The sequence below is a fragment of the Onychomys torridus genome, chromosome 3 (genome assembly GCF_903995425.1).
Source record: "Onychomys torridus chromosome 3, mOncTor1.1, whole genome shotgun sequence".
Classification (NCBI taxonomy): domain Eukaryota; kingdom Metazoa; phylum Chordata; class Mammalia; order Rodentia; family Cricetidae; genus Onychomys; species Onychomys torridus.
The window spans coordinates 4,040,449-4,059,833 of record NC_050445.1 but is presented as its reverse complement, the minus strand read 5'-3'; the positions used below and the strand labels follow the sequence as shown (position 1 = coordinate 4,059,833).

Below are 19,385 nucleotides of genomic sequence, written 5' to 3'. Positions count from 1 at the left end.
AAAAATGAGGTAACTTTCATATCCACAAGCAGGAAAAAGGCATGATGGCACAGTGCAACAGGTGACCACACAGCACTGAAGGCCAGTCATGACAGCGACAGGCACCCACACTCATAAATACCACTTGCAAGCCTGAATGCAAACACAAAGTCACATGGCAGCAGTTTCATCAAGTTAAAAACACACGTGATGTATTATATAGGGACCCAGAAACATGTAGTAAAGCATTTTCATAAAGTTGGGACATACTGGGACAGTGTAAATGCATGTGGCAGAGGAGGGGACAGAACAGATGATGATGTAAGTCCTGAAGCACTTGGTAATGTTCTTTTTTATTATTATTATTATATTTGTGTTTCAATTTTACACATCAGCCATGGGTGCCCCTGTCCTCCCCACTCCCGCACCCACCCCCAGTAATGTTCTTATTCCATGCTGAGTGGTGGGAATATGAGCACGCACATTACCTACCTTCGTTTACAAGATAATATATGAAATACACCTGAAAATAAGATCAGTGGCATGTGGAAAGCTTAAAAAAAAAAAAGGGGGGGAGGCCACCTCTGGGAAGACACACATAAAGCCTTAGGTACTCTGACAGGGTTCACATGCCATGCAAGATGACTGTGGATCATGCCATCTGACCTAATGACCCTTCTCTCCAAGAAGAAAGACTTGATTTCATTTGGGGTTCATTCTGGTTTGGGGGCTGGCAGCTCATTTCTGCAACCTGCAAAGACACCACCTGGGTTGATGCGTCATTTACTTTTAGAATGCCCAGAATAGGGGAAATTAATGTCTTCCAATTAATGACAGCAGAGGCCATTCTGGGAGGCATCTGGCTTCTGTGTATTATAGATGGTCTGGGTGGCCTTAAACATTGATATCAGCGTCTGCAGTAATAATCTTTATGTCTGCAGGGCAAGATTTCTAGATATTAAGTTACATGGCCTTGAGAGAAGTGGTGGCCCCAGAGGGTGGTGCTAAGTGAGGTTGGGATGGCTTCACCTGGGCTGCTGCTCTTGTGCCACCACTCTGTGGCTGTGGGGACATTCATCTGTTTGATGAACATGTTTTACTGCTACAAAGCAGAGGCTTTGTGTGCAAGACAGAAAATACATACAAAACACCTTATATAATGACCAAGACACTAGAGACCTGAAGTAAAATAGGTATTAGATCCTAAGCTACCCAGCACATAGGGCTGACTCAGTGTCTGAAACTCACTACTTCTACTGGAACAGACTGTTGTTTGGTATGTCATTATAGGTTCTATGGGAGAAAAATCACACTAAAATGATTAATATTGCATAACTGTAATTTATCATCTGGATTTGGAAGCAAAAAGAAACAAAGTCAATTTGTAACATCTTGATCTTAGGGTTGCTCTGCCTAAGTGGTATGAGGAGGACCCATGGCTGGTGACTACCCTAAGTGCCTGTGGATGTAAGGAACATAGCCACCTCTTGGAAACAGCAGGTTCCCTGGAGATGCTTGGACTGGTAATTTCAGATACAACACACACTCTCTTTAGTGGCCTAGAGGCTCAAAACACATTCTTATGTGTCATGTGCTTTGCCATGACACTGGGCTCATTACTCAGAAGCACTGGGGTTTATTGATGAGGTCACTCAGGTCTGGTTCTGTGCAGATCTCCATACACGATGCTCAAGGTGACCTTGGACCAGAAGCATTTGGGAAACTTGAACAGATCCTGAGGTGCACACTCCTTCCTGGTCCCAGTAAAGCAGACCTCTGGGCACTTGGCCATGGTGAGAGTACATGGTATGCAAGTCGTGGGGACCTTGAAGGACAGTCTCAGCTGTGACCAGCCACCAGGCCTCTTGTTTTATGAAGTGTGTACAGGCTGTTGAGTTCTTGGCTAGGAAAATTTTAGGGTTATCGGAAGGAAGGATTTATGGGCTCTACCATTTTACCAGGAAATTGCAAATACCTCAGCATGTGTCTTCCCACCACAGGACACAAAAGGCAGCCGAATGGATGCTGACCAACTTGGTGCTGTGATCACAGACTCAAACATGACCCTGCTAGGACTATGGACAATGCACCAATGAAGGGTTTCTGTTGCTTTCATCGCCTTAGAGGGGACAAGCGGCTTTTCTACTACTCAATGTGTTCTTTTGTTATCCTGAGCCTTTGGTTAAGGAGATGTCAGAGGGAACTGATTCTGCAATGTGGGGACACACAGGGAATTTAGAAGACAGAATTCACTGAACCAGCTCCATTGTGGACTTTGTTCTCTGGTGGTTAGATGAAGCAGAGGGAGGTGACTTTGGGGGGCATTCTAATACGACACAACTTCTGTTAGCAACCACATGTGGCTAACATAAAAAACAATGTGAGTTTGGCTATGGAAAAGTCATCTTAATTAAATAAATACATTTGCCTACACATGCGTTTTTTAGTTGGAATTCAGGTGAGTCTGACTTTGAACATGACAGTGTGGGTAACGATGACTCGCTGATTTTTAGGGAGAAAAAGTTATGACATAATTGTGCCTTAAGATGAAAGGTTGGATAACTTTCTCAATAATTTGAAAAAATGCTAAAATAAGCTTAAAGGAAGAGGTAGCTGCATTTGGGTAATTAATGTACCTTAGCATCTACACTTGCTGCCAGCCATCTTTGCAGCAAGGGCCGAGAAGTGTCAGTGAGATGGAGAAGGTACTTCTTTGAGTACCTTAGAGTCTGATTGGGATGAAAAGTAAGTAATCAGAAGAGAGGCAAGGTTGGGGTGGGCTTGCTGATAAAGGCAGAAGCAGCAGCAGGCCTGAGCCCAATTCCAGGAGGCTGATGTCATCAGTGAAGGATGCTAACAGCACTTTGAACTGAGGAACAATAGATGAGAGCACTTGAGGTGAGAAGGTGTGGGGTGTTAGAGAACTACATATTGCTCCTTCCCGCTGGTACCCAGCCTGGAGAGAAGGTCAGCTGAGGAGGTCAGAGAGCAGCTGGGGGCAAGGATGAGGCATGCACAGCATGCTGAGGAGTCTGGGCTGTGTCTTCCTGGTGGCATCTCACAATAAGAGTATTACGCACTGTGAGTATATCTCACTGTGATCAAGCTTTCATTTTAAAGCATGGAGAAGCACAGAGTACAATATACGACCGCAAAGTGGACCAACCGCGGAACTAAAATGAGACATTAATTGTGCATGGCCAGAGAAGCTGCGATGGCAAACACCCAAAAGCATTCGGGGACGCAATTAGGTTTACAAGCCAAAGAACAAACAGACAACATCAATTCCTTCATTTGCTGACCATTCTATGGAGTGGAAATAGGTGAACTAAATCTGCATGAAAACCCCTATATTCTCAAAGAAATAAAACTTGTTCTGCCATCAAAACGGTCTCCTTGGCTATCTGTGCTTAGGCTTGTTGCTCTTCTAGAAAAATGAGCCCATGCCTCCTGAGAGCTTCGCGACATGGTATCAAGGGGCCCTTCAAAAGAATGAAGCATGGCCACTTTTCAGTATTTATAAAGGTTTCTTTTAAAATATTTATTTTCATTTCTTTCTGCGCGCGCGCGCGCGTGTGTGTGTGTGTGTGTGTGTGTGTGTGTGTGTGTGTGTGTGTGTTTGTGTGTGTGTGTGTGTGTGTGTGTGTAAATTTTAAGTCCCCGGTTGCTGGGTTCCCACTGCTGCTGATTTAATCAGCCAATCAAACCGAATTAATAAATCCAGATTTAATGAGCAAAGCAATCCTGGATGACCCTTGGCAAGGCAGGGGAAGAGTCACAAAAGGGTCACATGGCAAATATGGCTACCAGGCCTTAAGTACCCTGGAGGCATGGTCTTGAGCAGCCCCAGGGAGGGGCTAGCTTTTGGTTGGCTTTGAGGAGGAGGGTGTCTGGAATGGAAGGGCAGCTCTAGGGGAGGGGCTTCTGTTTGGAGGGCTTTGAGGGGGTAGGTTTTGGGAGAAGGATGGGGGAGGGGAATTGAGTTGGATCTTCCACCAGAACTTTCCAGACTCTTTGGGTATATGGGTGCCAGGGGCTGAGGTAGAGCTTCCACCAGAACATGAGCGTGTGTGTGTGTGTGTGTGTGTGTGTGTGTGTGTGTGTGTGTGTGTCTATCTGTAGGTTTGTGCATGTAAATGCAGTATCTTCAGAGGCTGGAAAAGGGAGTCAAATCTACATGCAGTTGTGGGCCACCAAACAGGGGTGCTGGAACCAAAATCAGGTCTTCTGAAAGAGCAGCATGTGCTCTTAACCACAGAGACATCTGTCTGGTTCCATGATTGACTTAATGACCAGCTGGGACTAACAGTGCAGGTGAAGAGTCCTTTGAAGTCCATTTTGACAAAAAGGCTTAGACATATTAGAAAGACTCCCTAAGTTCTCAGAGACATGTAAGTGCACCAAATATTGTCGGTATGAGTGAAGTCCTGGGTGAATGAATGTATATTATTGATACAGGCTTAGCCATGTCAAGAACCATGCCTCAGATCTAGAAGAGTGCAAATCTTTCCCTGGATGAGGCTTGGAGGGACAGCAAAGCCTGCCTCAGGTCCAAGTGAGCAGGTTGGCACTGTGTGCAGAAATGTCTACCATAGCTTTCTCCCTTGAAAAGTTTGTGGCCTGACTGAAGAGGATTGCTTCCAGACTGAGACTGCTCCCCTACAGACACTGCTCCCCAACAGACACTGCTCCCCTACAGACACTGCTCCCCTACAGAGACTGCTCCCCTACAGACACTGCTCCCCTACAGACACTGCTCCCCTACAGACACTGCTCCCCTACAGACACTGCTCCCCTACAGACACTGCTCCCCTACAGACACTGCTCCCCCACAGACACTGCTCCCCTACAGACACTGCTCCCCTACAGACACTGCTCCCCCACAGAGACTGCTCCTCTACAGGGACTCCCCCACAGAGTCTCCTCTCCCACAAAGACTGCTCTCAAACAGAGACTGCTCTCCCAGAGTCTCCTCCGGACAGAGACTGCTCCCCCGCACCCCAGAGAATCCTCCCCTAGGATCAGTTCTTCATTCCCTTGAGCATTCAAATTAGGTCAATCCTGGAGCCCTAACGGGTACTGCAAATATTTTCCATACCATCTCATCGCCACCCTATCCATGTTTAACAATGTAAAAATTACCCCTAGACATCACTTCCAAGGTGGTTAGGATGGGGGCAGTGGAGGACATGGATCCCTAAGGTCTGACTCTTTCATTTTCCATGACATTATGACCAAGGTCTTCTCTCATGCCTTGAGACAAAGTAGGGCTGAATTGTCTTGGGAATCGAACCAGCTCTGACCTTCTGGTCTGTTCAGTTCAGCATATCCCTGACAAATCTCAACAATGACAACTTACATCCTAATTTTAAGGTCTTTCATAGCAGAGTAAACATTTCAAGAACAAAAACAAAAAAAACCCCAAAAACCTGGATGAAGATTCTAGTGCCCTTCCTCCAGGTTGTTCATGGTGTGAGCTGCTGAGCTAATTAACCATCAGACAAGTTGTTAAATCTAAAATCTTTTAGGTAATAACATCAAGCTTTTCCAATTTCCATGAATTCTGGAACTTATACCCATAAATTTGACATTTAATTTTACTTTCACTACAGGATATCACTCATTTAGCAAGTATCTGTTGAAACCCCACATTCTGCTCCACACTGAGCAGCGGACCGTGGAAGCCACAAATGTGATGGAAAACATCCTTCGTCCTTGAACAGCTCACATTTGATCTGGGAAATAAAGTTATTCAAAAGAGAAAAGTGGAATAATAAAACAAAGAAGCGTATGATTAGTTGCCGTGAGGTGTGGGACTGGCGATGTTCAGCAGCTGGGAGGGAGAAAAGGTCATGATTATTCACTGTAGATGAGGGCATGGAGCCATTTTTCCAATTATGAAATGGTTTGGAGATTTCAAGGGAGAGGTGTTGCCTCCGCCCCAACAGCACAGCTCCTAGAGTCTTTTGTGCAGTACAGAGCAGTCTCAGCAGCATGGGAGCAGATAGCTGCCCACTCCAGGCCACAGGAAACATCTTCAGATCTTCAGCATCTGCATCCCCCACCCCCACCCCGACTGCAGACACAGCCGCAGCCATCCACTCCCTCAATACATCTACAAAGGTGGTTTTAATTCCTGCCTTGTTACATTATCTCTAGACTATCCTTAAATGTAGCCTTCTTGGATGTAGAGCTTTGGTCTTGCTCCTAACCTCTGGATAGATGATCATGAAACTCCCTAGCCTAACACTGTGGAGACTCTGATCCAAATTTGAATTCTCATAAGAAACACTACACCATTTCAGCCACAATTGTATCAAGGAAGCTTTGACCAGGATGGGAACATGCAATGAGGTCAGGCAGTGTTTACAATGCTCACACGCCTTTATTCCTACTTTCTTTTCATAAGCCTGGGTCCACTGCCTTGCTGGCCTATTCCTTTTGTACTTCTCCAGCCCTCCTTCCCACTGCTCTCCTAGCCTCTGGTAATGGCGGTTCTGCTGTATGCATCATTGAAGTTAACCTTTTCAGTTGTGACCTGTGAGTGGGGTCCTGTGGCTCTTGTCTCTCTGTGCCTTGCTTATTTCACTTAACACAATGCTTCCGCTCTTAACCACGTTGGCACAAATGACAGGCTTTGATGCTTTTTTTGTTTTCTATTGTGTATACATGACACACTTTCATCCCCACTCATCCTGTATAGGCTGACTTTGGGATGCAGTGCTACAGTGAGCTTGGGTGTAAAGGCTTCTTCAACACATGCCTGGCAGTGGGAGTGCTGGATCATGTGTGACAGCTCTCTGCTCAGTTTTCTGGGGTCACTGTGCTGTTTCCCAAGAGGCTGGACTTGCATCCTCACCAGCTCCTGTTGTCATTTTGATGACAGTCACTTCAATGCAGAGAGGTGATACCTCCCTAAAGCGTCCACTTGATTTCCCTAGTGGTTTTTGATATTATGTTTTTTTTTTTTTAAGATTTATTCAGTTTTATTTTATGTGCATGAATGTTTTGTCTGCAAGCATGTATATGTAGTATGTATGTGCCTAGTGCCCACAGAGGCTAGAAGAAAGCATCTGACGTCCTGGAACTGGCATTACAGACAGTTGTGAGCCACCATGTTAGTGCTGGGAACTGAACTTGGGTCCTCCATAAGAACAAGCTAGTGCTCTTAACCATGGAAGCATCTCTCCAGCCCCTAAACACTTTTTTTCCATATATTAGTGGACCATTCTGATCAATCTAGGCCCATTACTTGTTTAAAATCAGATTATTTATATTTTTGTTATTGAGTTCCTTATCTTTTCTGAATATTTACTCCCTCTCAGATGTATAATGTGTGAGTATTTTCTTCCATGCTGGAGGTTGTCTCTTCCAATCACAATTTTGTAATGCTTGTGTGATGGCTTTTCCAAACTATGATTAGGGTCATAGGTCTGGGTCAGGTCAATGTCAGGGTCAAGGTCAGTGTCAGGGTTAGGGTCCAGACCTGTGTCAGGGTCAGGATCAGGGTCAGGGGCAATGTCAGGGTCAGGGTTAATATTAGGGTTAGATCCAGGGTTAATAGTAGGGTTAAGGTCAAGGTTAAAGTTAGGGCTAGGGTTAAGGTTAGGATTAGAGCTAGAGTTCAATTAGGATTAGTATTAGGGTCATGGTTGGGGTTAAGATTAGTGTTACTATTATGGTCTGGGTCAGGTTTCCTCAAATGGCCCTTGGTAAACGTTTCAGATTCTCCAGCTTTTATGAATTGTGTGGTAGGTAGTGCTGTGGCTGTACTTATGTACTTAGCTTGGCTTCCCCTGAGAAACGAGTGTTCTGTCAGCACAGGTATGCTCTGTGTCTCTTATTGCATCTTACAATTTGTAATGAATGAATTTTCTCTTAGGTTCTTCTCCTGTTGTTATGGCATGGCAGAGGCTAAAATCTGCACATTTTCCCACCTCCTCTACAATCTCACAGTTATAAATTTGCTTTCATAGTTTTTAATCCTTTCAGAAAGATGGTTGGTAGCATGAGTGGGTTCCCTGAATTTTCAATAATTGAATCCTAACTCTCCCATTTCCTTAACTATGATCCTGGCAGTGGCCTCCATCTATCCATCAGGCCAATTGCCAAGAACCTGCCTTGTTTACTTGAGTGCAAGTGGATATTAAAGTGATTTGGCCCCACATAGCTGCAAAGTATGACAGACATGTTACATTGGAAGGGGACCCTTGGTAAAGCTCATTAATCACTTGCTAAACTGCCTCCACCCTTATTTGAGAACACAGAAGGCGAGTTCCACCCCTGCAATATTAATTCCTTGGCTACTTTCATGGATTCAGGGCCCATGATAAATGTTTTTACAATGAATACCAAATTAACCCAAACTGATTAGCGTTTATAAGTTATTAATGTGATGTCACTTTGGTCTGGTCTTCTCTGCACACACAATGTTTCATTAACTACTTTCTTCTCACTGGGAAGATCAATCTTGCTCCCGTCACTGCATCTGTCAACTTCAGTGCAATGCTCCCTGGCCCTTGTTAGCATAGGCAGGCCCCAATAAGTGACAATGTCCTTGGGAAAGTTGCATCCTGGGCAGGGTGCCTCCATCACTCAGTTCCTTGTTGCTGTCCAGTGAGGACATCAATCTGAAGAGACCCTTGGGGGCTCAGTGTCATGGTGACCTGGGATCAGGCTTATATGACTCTTGGGTGCCAGATGACTATGGACCTCACTGGGGTTTGGCATCATGGCTTGCAGGGGATGGGTGAAATCAGTGGTGTGTCTGGGCGATGAGGGTGGTGTAGCTCTTGGGGGCTGGTTGGCATGTTTTTCTGGGAGTTTGGTAACATGGCTCTTTAGGTGCTGGGTGGCATGGCTATTGGGTACTGGGAGACATTAGCTGTAGGAACAGGAGCATCATTTGTCACCTGACAATGTCTTCCTAAAGGTACAGGTACCAGCTTATGGGGAGCTAAAGACTCAGAAGAAGGCAAATTGACATCATGCTTCCTGAACCTCAACCTTGCTACCCTGACCTAAAGAAGGGCAGGACATGCAGCCTGGGAGGGTTACCCACAATCCACTAAAGTGTCACTGAGCCCACTGGACACCCACAGAAACATCTGCATGCTAACCTGTTCTTCAAGGAAGCTGCCTCCCCTTCCAGACACCAAACTTCTCATTGATAACACACACGTTGCTTTCTTCCCTCTCTATACCTTGTTAATGTGAATGCTATAGTGTCAAGGCACACAGTGACTTTAAATAAAGAACTTAGTAAATGCATGGACTCTCTCCACTGTTAAGAGAACTCCTGCACTGTGGATAGAGATGACAGTAGGGAGGGGCCCATTTCCAGGGGAGGAACCTGAAGCTCTGGGCAGGGGTTGGGGAGTTGGCATCTTAAAGGCATGCTTTCACCTAACCACAAGAATCAAGATCTGAACCTGGCCTTTCCATTCTAAAGCTCTTATTAGTAATGATTATTGCAAAACCAATAGTTTTCTTTTCCCTCTAAGGCTCAAATTTAGCTACATCAATAGTTCAGACTGAGAGGTAGTCTGTGGTAAACCCTTGGAATTTCCGATGCTTCTGGATTTAGAAGCCGCTTTCTTCTTGGTTCTTGGTGTTTCCCACCTAGTTTGGCAGAGGCCTCCTGTCTGCCCTTGATCTGGGTATGTGTGGTGGTCCAGGGCAGATGCAGCAGCCGCTGAACCCTTCTGTCTGCTCTTGGCCATACAAGAGGAGGCTGGTGTACCTTCTCCCTAGGCCCTGCTCTGCTCCATGGCTGCAGGACAGAAGCACCATCCTCAGGGCTATAACCTCCCACACTATTACTCCACTCCACAGGCCATTCTGGTGTTAGGGGGGCATCTCATCTCTGGTTGAGATGGCGCTGTGCTGACATGGATCTCACAATTGTAATGGAATATTGTAACACTCTTTAAGGCGGAGGCCTAAAGGCCATGTCGTGAATCAGGGTGGGTGTGAAAAACTTTCAGCTCAGATTTTTCTGGACCCTTCACTGACTCTCGGAAAATGAGTCAACATACTGTATGGGGGGGAGGGGTGGGCCTATGCACTAATGGGAGGGACATAGTGGGTCCCTCTAATCTCTTCAGCTGTTGATTGGCATAAGAGATAAACAACCTGAGGATGGACTTGACTGAAGAGCCACTATCACCTGGTCCTGGCTCTGAGGGCATCTGCCACTAAGGAAGGGGAGGCCTCAATTTGGGCCTGTGCAGAATGGATAATGTAGGTGGGAAAGGAGAGGGAGGAAAAGGGCTGAGACATCAAACCACATGTGGGCAGGTGCCAGGGCCAGCCATGATTCCAGTGACCCAGTTGGGACAGGAGATCAGACCTCAGGGGGCAATTGGAACTTGCTGCTGAGCTGAACTGATCTGATGACCATTGGATCAAGCAGGCAGTGTGGGGCCCAGAATGGGCAGCTTGTTCCCACAGTTGTGCTCTGGGTAGCAATGTTTCATTAAGACATCAGGATATAAGGTTAAAAATGAAAAGGTCACACATACAGAGCAATTGTCCCCTTCCTAAGCTCTTGAGTGGTGGTTTGAATGACAATGGTCCCCATAGGCTCTTATGTTTGAATGCTTGGTCCACAGTTAGTAGAACTGTATGGGAAGGATTAGGAGGTATGGCTTTGTTAGTGGAGTTTCAAAAGCACATACCATTCCCAATCAGTTCTCTTTCTCTCTGCCTTGTGTTTGCACATCAGATATGAGCTCTCAGCTACTTCTCTAGCACTATGCCCACTTGCCTACTACCATGACGGTCAGGAAGCTATAAGCAAGACTGCAATTAAATGTTTTCTTTTACAAGTTGCCTTGGTTGTAGTGTCTCTTTATAGCAATAGAACAGTAATGAAGACACATCACTATCATGGACGCTTTCCTGGAATGGATAGATATAACAGTAGGTTGGGGACCATTTCAAGGGAGGAGAGACTGAGGGAGAGGGAACAGATACAGAGGCTGAGAGCCCGTGAGTGCTCATGAGATAAATGCTTTCTGTAAGAGGTAGAGGCCAGTGAGAGAAAGAGATTATCTTTCTCCCAAGTTCCCAGAACCCAACAGTGTCTGGAAGGGTTTGGAACGGGAGCAAATGAGTTCATGAAAGAATGACAGATGTGTGCATGCAGCAAAGACCGGACTCCACTGGTGGCTAACTGGCCAGCCACAGCAGTCATCAGCCACAGTGGCCATTCCTCAGAGTTCTAGGGGAAGGGAGAACACAGCACACTCTGCCTTGACACCCTGCCAAGAGAGTTGCCATCCTAACCCTTCAAATACACAAAGTGATCTGAGCGAGGATTCCCGACTCCCTGGGCCCATGGCCTTTCCAGGAAAACCATTCTAAGGTCTAAACAGCCATATAGTCTGTGAAGTGCTCCATCATCAAGTCTAGCTTAAATCCCCTGACTTCTTAGCTGTATTCTCCTGTTTTAGAACAGTCACCTGATGCTGCTGACACAGCCTCTCATGAGTAGGGAGGCTAAGAGCAAGCAAGCATCCTCCTCTTCTCAGATGGAAGTAAGACCTTTGAACTCCTTCCTTGAACACCCCACCCCCATGTGCTGTGTTCACCTGCCCCTTGAGGTGTGCAGTCTCAGAGGCCCACTCCCACCACCCACAGGCTTCCTGGCCAACTTCACCGATTGTTCTTCGTTTTTCATATCTTGGGCTATTGAAGATTTCCCAGAGGCCTTATTAAATGCTCTTTTCAAAGCTGCTCATTTATCACTGTCGAGGTGGCAAGCCACCCTGAGAGGAGCCGTCTCTTAGTCTATGATCTTGAGAGCTCCAGCAGAGTCCAGTCCTGAATCCTCAATGCTGCCTAATGTTGTGCACTGTCTCTGCAAAAATTTCCCATAATTCTTGAGTCCACAGGAAGAAAGCTCCCTCCCCACACTCCACTCCAACCCCAACCCTCAGCTACTTCATACACACTTCTGAGCTCCTACACTGACCAGCTCAAGACAGGAAGCAGCCTGGACACCAGCTGTTCATTCAAAGAGGAAGGAGGCCACTGCCTTGCCTCTAGCCTATCTACTTTGATTAAATGGCTCTAGCAAAAACAAAATCCAGGGCAGCAAAAAGCTATTTCTATGCCAGTTGATTTGATCAGTACAGGGAGCACAGATGTAACCTCACATATGGGAGGTGGGGACTCCAGAGCATCAGAGCTCTCCAGAGAAACCCTGTGCTCCTCCGTCAGGCAGAAGTTCATCTGAAGAGGAGACCAGGAAGATGGACCCTTGTGAAATTCCACACTTGCTGTAACTCTGCCTGGGTACTATAGGGTCCCTGTGAGCCATGATTAATTTGGCCAAATTTATTTCCCTACATCTTCAGCTTTGGCAACTTTTTTTTTTTTTTTTTTTTTTTGGTGTGTGTGTGTGTGTGTGTGTGTGTGTGTGTGTGTGTGAGAGAGAGAGAGAGAGAGAGAGAGAGAGAGAGAGAGAGAGAGAGAGAGAGAGAGAATGTGGCTCCCTCCTGTGAGCAAACTGTAACACTAATGCAGCAAATAGGAGCTGGTGTTGCAGAATGAGGGGTCCCTGGGGGAAATGGCTCCCTTGCCTCCGTTTATTCCTCTCCTCTCCTCTCCTCTCCCCTCTCATCTCCTCCCCTCCTCCTCTTCTTCCCCCCTCTCTAAGACAGGTCTTACACTTTAGCCCAAGCTGGGTTGGAACTTATTTGCAGCCAGGCTGGCTTCTACAATCCTTCTGCCTCAGCCTTCTGAATTTCTGAATGCTAGGATTATAGGTGTGAGCTATCCTGCCTGGCATGTGCTGTGATGGGGCACACAACCCTGACCATGTTTTCAGGTGCACTCATTCTGGACCATAGGACCTAAAAGTCCAGTACAGCTGACTCCAAGTGAGAGCTGTCTATCAGAGGCACACAGAGATAGGTTGAAGATGAGCAGGAAGACTGGTCATATTCCCATGAGTTGCAAGGCTCCATACCATAGGCATAACTCAGCACCCCGAATGGCGGGGCTGTGGGTTTCTGAAAGCTCCTTGGTGGAGCTGACTGCAGCTGTGTTCTCTGTTCCCCAAGGAGATTCAGTCATTGCAGCATGACTCACTATCATTAGAGCAGATTTACTGCAGGGAGCAATATTTACCTTTAAAAATAAAACGGCGAGGAGGGATTTGTTGCCTGTCACTTAATAGATTAATGTTCACAAGGCTCCTGATTGCAGCTTTCCTTTGCAGACACACAGCTCAGGGACTGACTGCACTCACGGTGTTGGCCCTGGGGTGAGGGTTCTCTCAGGTGAGGACCCCCAGTGGGTCAGGACAATCCTCCTGGGTTTGGAAGTTTTACCATAACATGACCGTACGTGTTCATTTCTACATTGTCCACAACTGTGTTTGTGTTAAACAGTAGGAAAGAAGCAGTTGGAGCAGAAACCACAGGCCTGCCTGCATGGTCCCAAGCAGCAGCCATTACAGGATTTTGCTGATTTCCAACATAAAGGGCTCCTTCCTCCGCTGGGTTACAGTGCTTCTTAGAGCTGGTACAGGGACCTACAGTAAGGGTTTCTGGTTTAACATAGGCTTACACTCAAGGATTCAAGGAGCCCATTTGCTCACAGCTCTAAACTCAAATGTCAGCAATGAAAACTGGGCACTGAGTTCCTTGAAACAGAAAGGGAGTACTATTCCCTCACTGTGAGTGCTGAACACATAGTCCTAGATCCCAGCTAGTTACTAACCTCTGATTAGTCTATGCTTAATGCTTAGGACCACACACAGATACTAATGAGCCAATTAGGCAATCATTTATGCATTCAGTTTTTCCAACACCAGTAAATACTTACTGAGCACCAGGCAATCTTTGCTTTCCACTTTTATGCTTAGACAGTGAGGAGAGACCTAGCTGCACCCTACATGGCACTGCATATGACAAAAAAAGATTTCCCACAGTGAAATGTGGGACCAACCTTACAGAGGTTTCCTGACAGATCATTTGCATTGGAGAAGTCCTATCAGGGAAGCCGTGGTGGTCAGGTTGACACCTGCTCTGTTTATTGTTAGTTACTCTTTAAGAGGTCAAGCAAGGTCATGGTTGCCATCCTCTGGCTTCACTCCTGTGCAATGGCTTTGGACAGGAAAGGGACTGACTTAATGAGAAGCATCATCTACAGACTCATCATCCTCCAAATGCTGCTGGATGGAATTCTGGAGTGTGGGCATCGTCTCCTCCACTGTCGGAGGGCCTGGATGTGAACCTATCAGGGTGCATGTCCAGAGGCTTATTGCTAACCATGGCTTGAGAAGGATCAGGTGGCATGTCAGGCACACAGAGACCTCGGCAAGAACCCAAGTGCTAGTGTCCTTTTCCCAACAACAGAAAAGAGACCGCTCTGCAAGGATACAGCTTCTCAGTTCCCTTCCCCCTCCCCCATTGCTGTGGCTGGGCCTGGGTGCAGTGGCCACTTCTACTGAAGGTTGAAACAGTTTTTAAATAAGTAAACTTGTTTTTAAAGACTATTTGTGTGTGTGTGTGTGTGTGTGTGTGTGTGTGTGTGTGTGTGTGTGATGTATAGGTGCCTATGGAGGTCAGAAAAGGTGTCAGGTCCCCTAGAGCTGGAGTTACCAGCAGGTGTGAGCTGCCTAACATGGGTGCTAGGAACCAGACTCATGTCCTCTGGAAGATCAACGAGTCCTTGTAACTGCTGGGCCACTGATTAGTCAGCTTTAAAGATGCAGTGCCAGGACGCTCCTCAGGCTCCAGGACAAAGCTGCAGGTGCTTTCTGTGACAGCACTGAGGGACTGTCACCCTCCACCCCGGGCATCCCTTTCAATGGCTCTTCCCAATGCTACATTGATTTTGGCCAGTTAGGCCCACTGAAATCTCCATTTGGCTAAACACTTGAGGAATGAGCACTTCTGTGGCCCAGTGCTTTTGCTTTTCTGAATTAACTCAAGACAATGGAACTGAGATGCAACCAAGGACGTAGCTGCAACCAGATGGGAGACAAAGTGGTGGCTGAGACTCAGCCACCAAAACGTGAGATCTGAACACCAGTGGGGCTGTGCAGGGAGACCCTGCCTCTTGAAAAGAAGCTAAACGGGACTCACAGTGATTACCTGGTCACCTGGGTGTGACACCTGTCCTGCTGGGGCCATGACATACACATTCTCCTCTTAGTTGTCCAGCTCATCTCCACCATGGACTCACAGCCACGAGTGGCCATGGTCAGCTAGTCATACATTCCGGGATGTGTACATTCACACCAAGGCCTTTTCCACTACACTGTCTCTGATAGTTATCACTGATGGGCACCTTGACAGGATCAAGAACCACCAGAAAACCACACCCCTGGTGTGTCCACAGGGGGTTTCTAGATTAGGTTAACTGAAATGGAGAGAACCACCTTGAATATGGGTGGCTCCTTTCCATGAGCCGGGGTCCCGGGCTGAGTGAAAAGGAGAAAGTGAGCTGAACTCCAGTGTTCATCTCTCTCTGCTTCCTTGCAGAGGATGCAATGTGACCAGCTGCTGATGCTGCTGGAGCCATGCCTCCCCCATCATGATGGACAGGACTTTTGTACTGTGGACTGAGATAAAGTCCTCCTTCTTTGAGTTGCTTTCTCGGGTGTTTTGTAACAACAATAAAGAAAGTAAGCAATACACTATCCTTGCCTTTCACAGGACTTTAAACATCTCAGTTTTGGGTCCATGAAGACCTTTGATGTCAAACTGTCAAGGCTATGTGAGCTCTGGAGGCTTCCCCATGCTGCCATGGCTCACTGGGGCACAGCTTCATGATGATTAACATGTCCACTTTCTCCATAAACTTCCGGGGATGAGTGTGAGTTTTCAGAACAATGTATAGCAATGTGCAGCATACTGGTGATTCCCGTGCAGTCCTCTGAGGAACTTCATCCATGCACATGGTTACAGGGGCCACCACTCTAGGCACACTGGATGTGAGAACTAAGAATGTGTTATGGTTTGGGTGTACTCTGGTCCCTGAGACGCATGTGCTGAGAGCTTGGTCCCCAGGCAGTGGCACCATGATTGGCTTACAAGGATACTGATATCATTCATTGGATAATCCATCAACAAATTCATAGCCAGATGCATCAAATAGTAGGTGTAGGCTGGTTGGAGGAACTGGTTTATTACAGGCATGTCACTGAAGTGTGTATTTCACTAGTGTGCCAACCCCCGCCCCCACACACATACAGCAAACTCCCACATGAATGCTTTTCAACTGCCATAAGGTGAACAGTTCTGCTCCACGCCATAGTGTTCTGCTTCCTCCTGAGCCCAGAAATGAAGGAGCCAGCCAACCATGGACTGAAACTTTTGAAACCCTGAGCCCAGAGGAACTCATTCCTGGTTAAGTTGTTGTCCAAGGTGCTTTGTCATCATAAAGGAAACCTATTGAGTGCAATAAAACATTCCATTTGTGTGTGTGCACATGTGTGGTGGCTGTGCTTGTCTGTACACACACATGGGGAGGTCAGAGGTTGGGGTTAGGTGTCTTCTGTCACTCTCTGAAATTTCTTTTTTTGGAGACAGGATCTCTTGCTGAACCTAGAGCACTCCATTTCAGCTAGACTGGCTAGCCCAGGCGTCCCCATGGTCGGCCTGCTACACGCCAAATGCTGGGATGACAGATGCACATTACTACACTTGGCGTTTTTGAAGGTTTGGCAATCCAAATTCAGTCCCTCATGTTTGCATAGCAGATACCTTACACTTTAAGCCATCTCCCCAGCCCACCGTGGTCCATTTTTTTTTTTTTTTAATGAGAATTCTCAATCTGAAAAGATAATGATTTTTATATAATCAGATACTTTGGTGCATTTATCTAAAACTCAACCAACACACACACACACACACACACACACACACACACACACACACACACACACATGTCAGATGTGTTCAGTAATAAACAGTTTAGAAAACATAACCTTAGTAAAAATCAAAATACGACTGCTAAACTTGGCTTGCTTACCAGCTGCTGGCCCTTCGGGCCCCACCCCGCATACTGAAGCTTTGCATTGCTGACTTCTGGTGGGTCCAGACTCTGAGGGTCCCTGAGGAAACAGACAGACAAACAGAAACAAAGCACAATGTTGGGAACCGAGAAGATACTGTGCCTCCACTTATCCTCTGATGGAGTCTTCCTCTTTTCCTGTCTCCCAGTTACTGAACAATACATCTCACTCAGCTTCCATCGGATTTCTGCAGATGTACATAATTTATGTGAAGCTGAAATGCGTCCACTGCTACTTAATCCAAATGGTAAATATTCATCAGGAGAAAACATGCAGAGAACTATATAGATCAATTTTTAAAATGTCTAGGGCAGTTAAAATGAAACGAAACCCACAGCCAAGCAGCGATAAATCCCACACCCGATGTCTTCATCATTGGCTGTCCTCACAGATAATTCTTTTCTAAGTATGAAGCCAGGTCATCCTGACCTTCGAAAGCCAGTGGCCTCAGGATGAATTGTATTCTCTCACAAATACAGAGAATGAGAAAGGGAGAAGATTCGGGAGAGGGAGAGAAGGAGAAGAATTGAAAGATGTTTTTCCTATTCAACATTTCTTACATTTTTCATTCCTTTTTATTTTGTATAATTTTCAATTGTGTCTACATGGGAGCCAGCTTGTAGATATACATGTGTGAACTGTGTATGTATGTATACATGCTCATGTGTGTGTGCATGCATGCATGTACATGTGGGAGCCAAAGGTTGATGTTAGATGTCTTTCTCAAGCACTCTACACCCTAATATTTGAGTCAGGGTCTCTCACAAAGCCTGAAGCTTGTCAATCTGGCTAGCCTGGCTGGCCCATAACCTCTCAGGAACCTGCCTTCCTAGTGCTGGGATTGCAAGTATGTGCACTTAGTTTTTACATGGGTGCTGGGTACACAAACTCCTTATGCGATCATAGCAGCATTTTACTGACTAAGCCATCTCCCAAGCCCCACATTTTTCATTTTTAATTTACAGATATGGAAAATACATTAACAACGAAATACTGTCTATAGACTTAGATGTCCTAATAAATAAAAGCCATGGTCAAAACACCATGAAAACTCCTCGGGTAGAAAGGATGGTCTTCACATTGTTTTGAGGGTACCACCCCACCTGGAGAACAGCATCTGCATTCTTGGGGAGCAGGAAGGCCAGGGGAGCACCTGTCATAGTTCCTACGCTGAAAACAGAGCCATGAAAGTGTTTGCTCAGGAATAAGGGGAGAATGGGAGAGTCGTCACCTGTCTTTGGGAAAGGAAGGCACTGCATTTTAGGATCTCACAAAGGGGAGGGAGCAAGAGGGAAGAAGTGTGAACCAGGCCTTTCAGTGATCAGGGTTTCAAACACAGAAAATTCTAGAGTAATGTGAGCCACACTGCCAGAATCAAGGCAGACAAACACAAGCAGGAGGAAATAGAGGAGGAGAAGATGGGGAGGTGAGATTCCCCATCACCTCAGCAGAGTATGAAGACAGGTGAGGGGTCAGACATGGAGGTGGCAGTCTTCGGGGAGGTAGAGAAGCTAGGAAACATGGGGGGTCTGGACATTGCAGATCACAGACATGTTTTTAATAAACTGCAGACTCAACCCCTGCTGCCCCGTGTATGTGTGTGTGTGTGTGTGTGTGTGTGTGTGTGTGTGTGTGTCCCCGTCCCACGTGTGCACGCATGTTTCTACAGAAACCAGAGGAAGGCGTTGGATCCCCTAGGTCCCCTGAAGAGGAGCCTGTGCTCTTAATGGCTTTGACTGCTAAGGCATCTCTCCAGCCCAGAGAGGAGGTTTTAAAAGTTATATCATTATAAAAAAGGCTATGTGAGGTGATGGGTATGCTAGTGAGCATGAGTAATCAGTCTGTAGTGTGCTGACAAATCAAAAAATTGTCTGAAAATACATATTTATTGTTTGTTAGTTTAACTGTTTTGTCACCTTTAAAAAGAACAAAGTTTCCCATAAACTATGATAGAGTGATTTGTGACGGTTGACAAAAATTTCAGAAAGGCATGCACGGTCTTCTAACTGTAACGTCTTACAGGGGTTGAAGAACACATGCAGGCATGAAGGCGTTTATGAAAAAGAAGCAAATAATCTGAAGCCAGTTAGGGTGGTCAGCTAGCTACAAGACTGGGTGGGATGGGTGGAGAGAAGTAGGGTGAGGAGGGTGACATTTCTTAGAGCCCATGCTTTTGTATCAAATCAGCTGAGACACAGGTGCCCCCTCAGGAAGTGGGGGCATGGCCTTCTTCATCTAAAAATGGTGTGAAAGCCAAGAGAAATGACGGGTACTAAGTCAACAGTGCTCCAAAGATACTGGTCTCTCCTCTTTCCTACCGAGCAAATCTCTTAACATCTCATACACTTAACCCAATGATTCCAAGATCCCC

At 46.2% G+C, this 19,385-nt stretch overlaps 1 protein-coding gene across 1 annotated transcript in view; it reads right to left on the bottom strand.

The window, feature by feature from the left end:
- Dpp6 (dipeptidyl peptidase like 6) overlaps positions 1-19,385 on the bottom strand; it is a 671,863-nt gene that overhangs the window by 169,777 nt on the left and 482,701 nt on the right. The window contains exon 7 of the mRNA XM_036181185.1: positions 16,972-17,053. Within this exon, the coding sequence (XP_036037078.1) occupies positions 16,972-17,053 (82 nt within the window). The remainder of the gene's footprint in view (positions 1-16,971; positions 17,054-19,385) is intronic.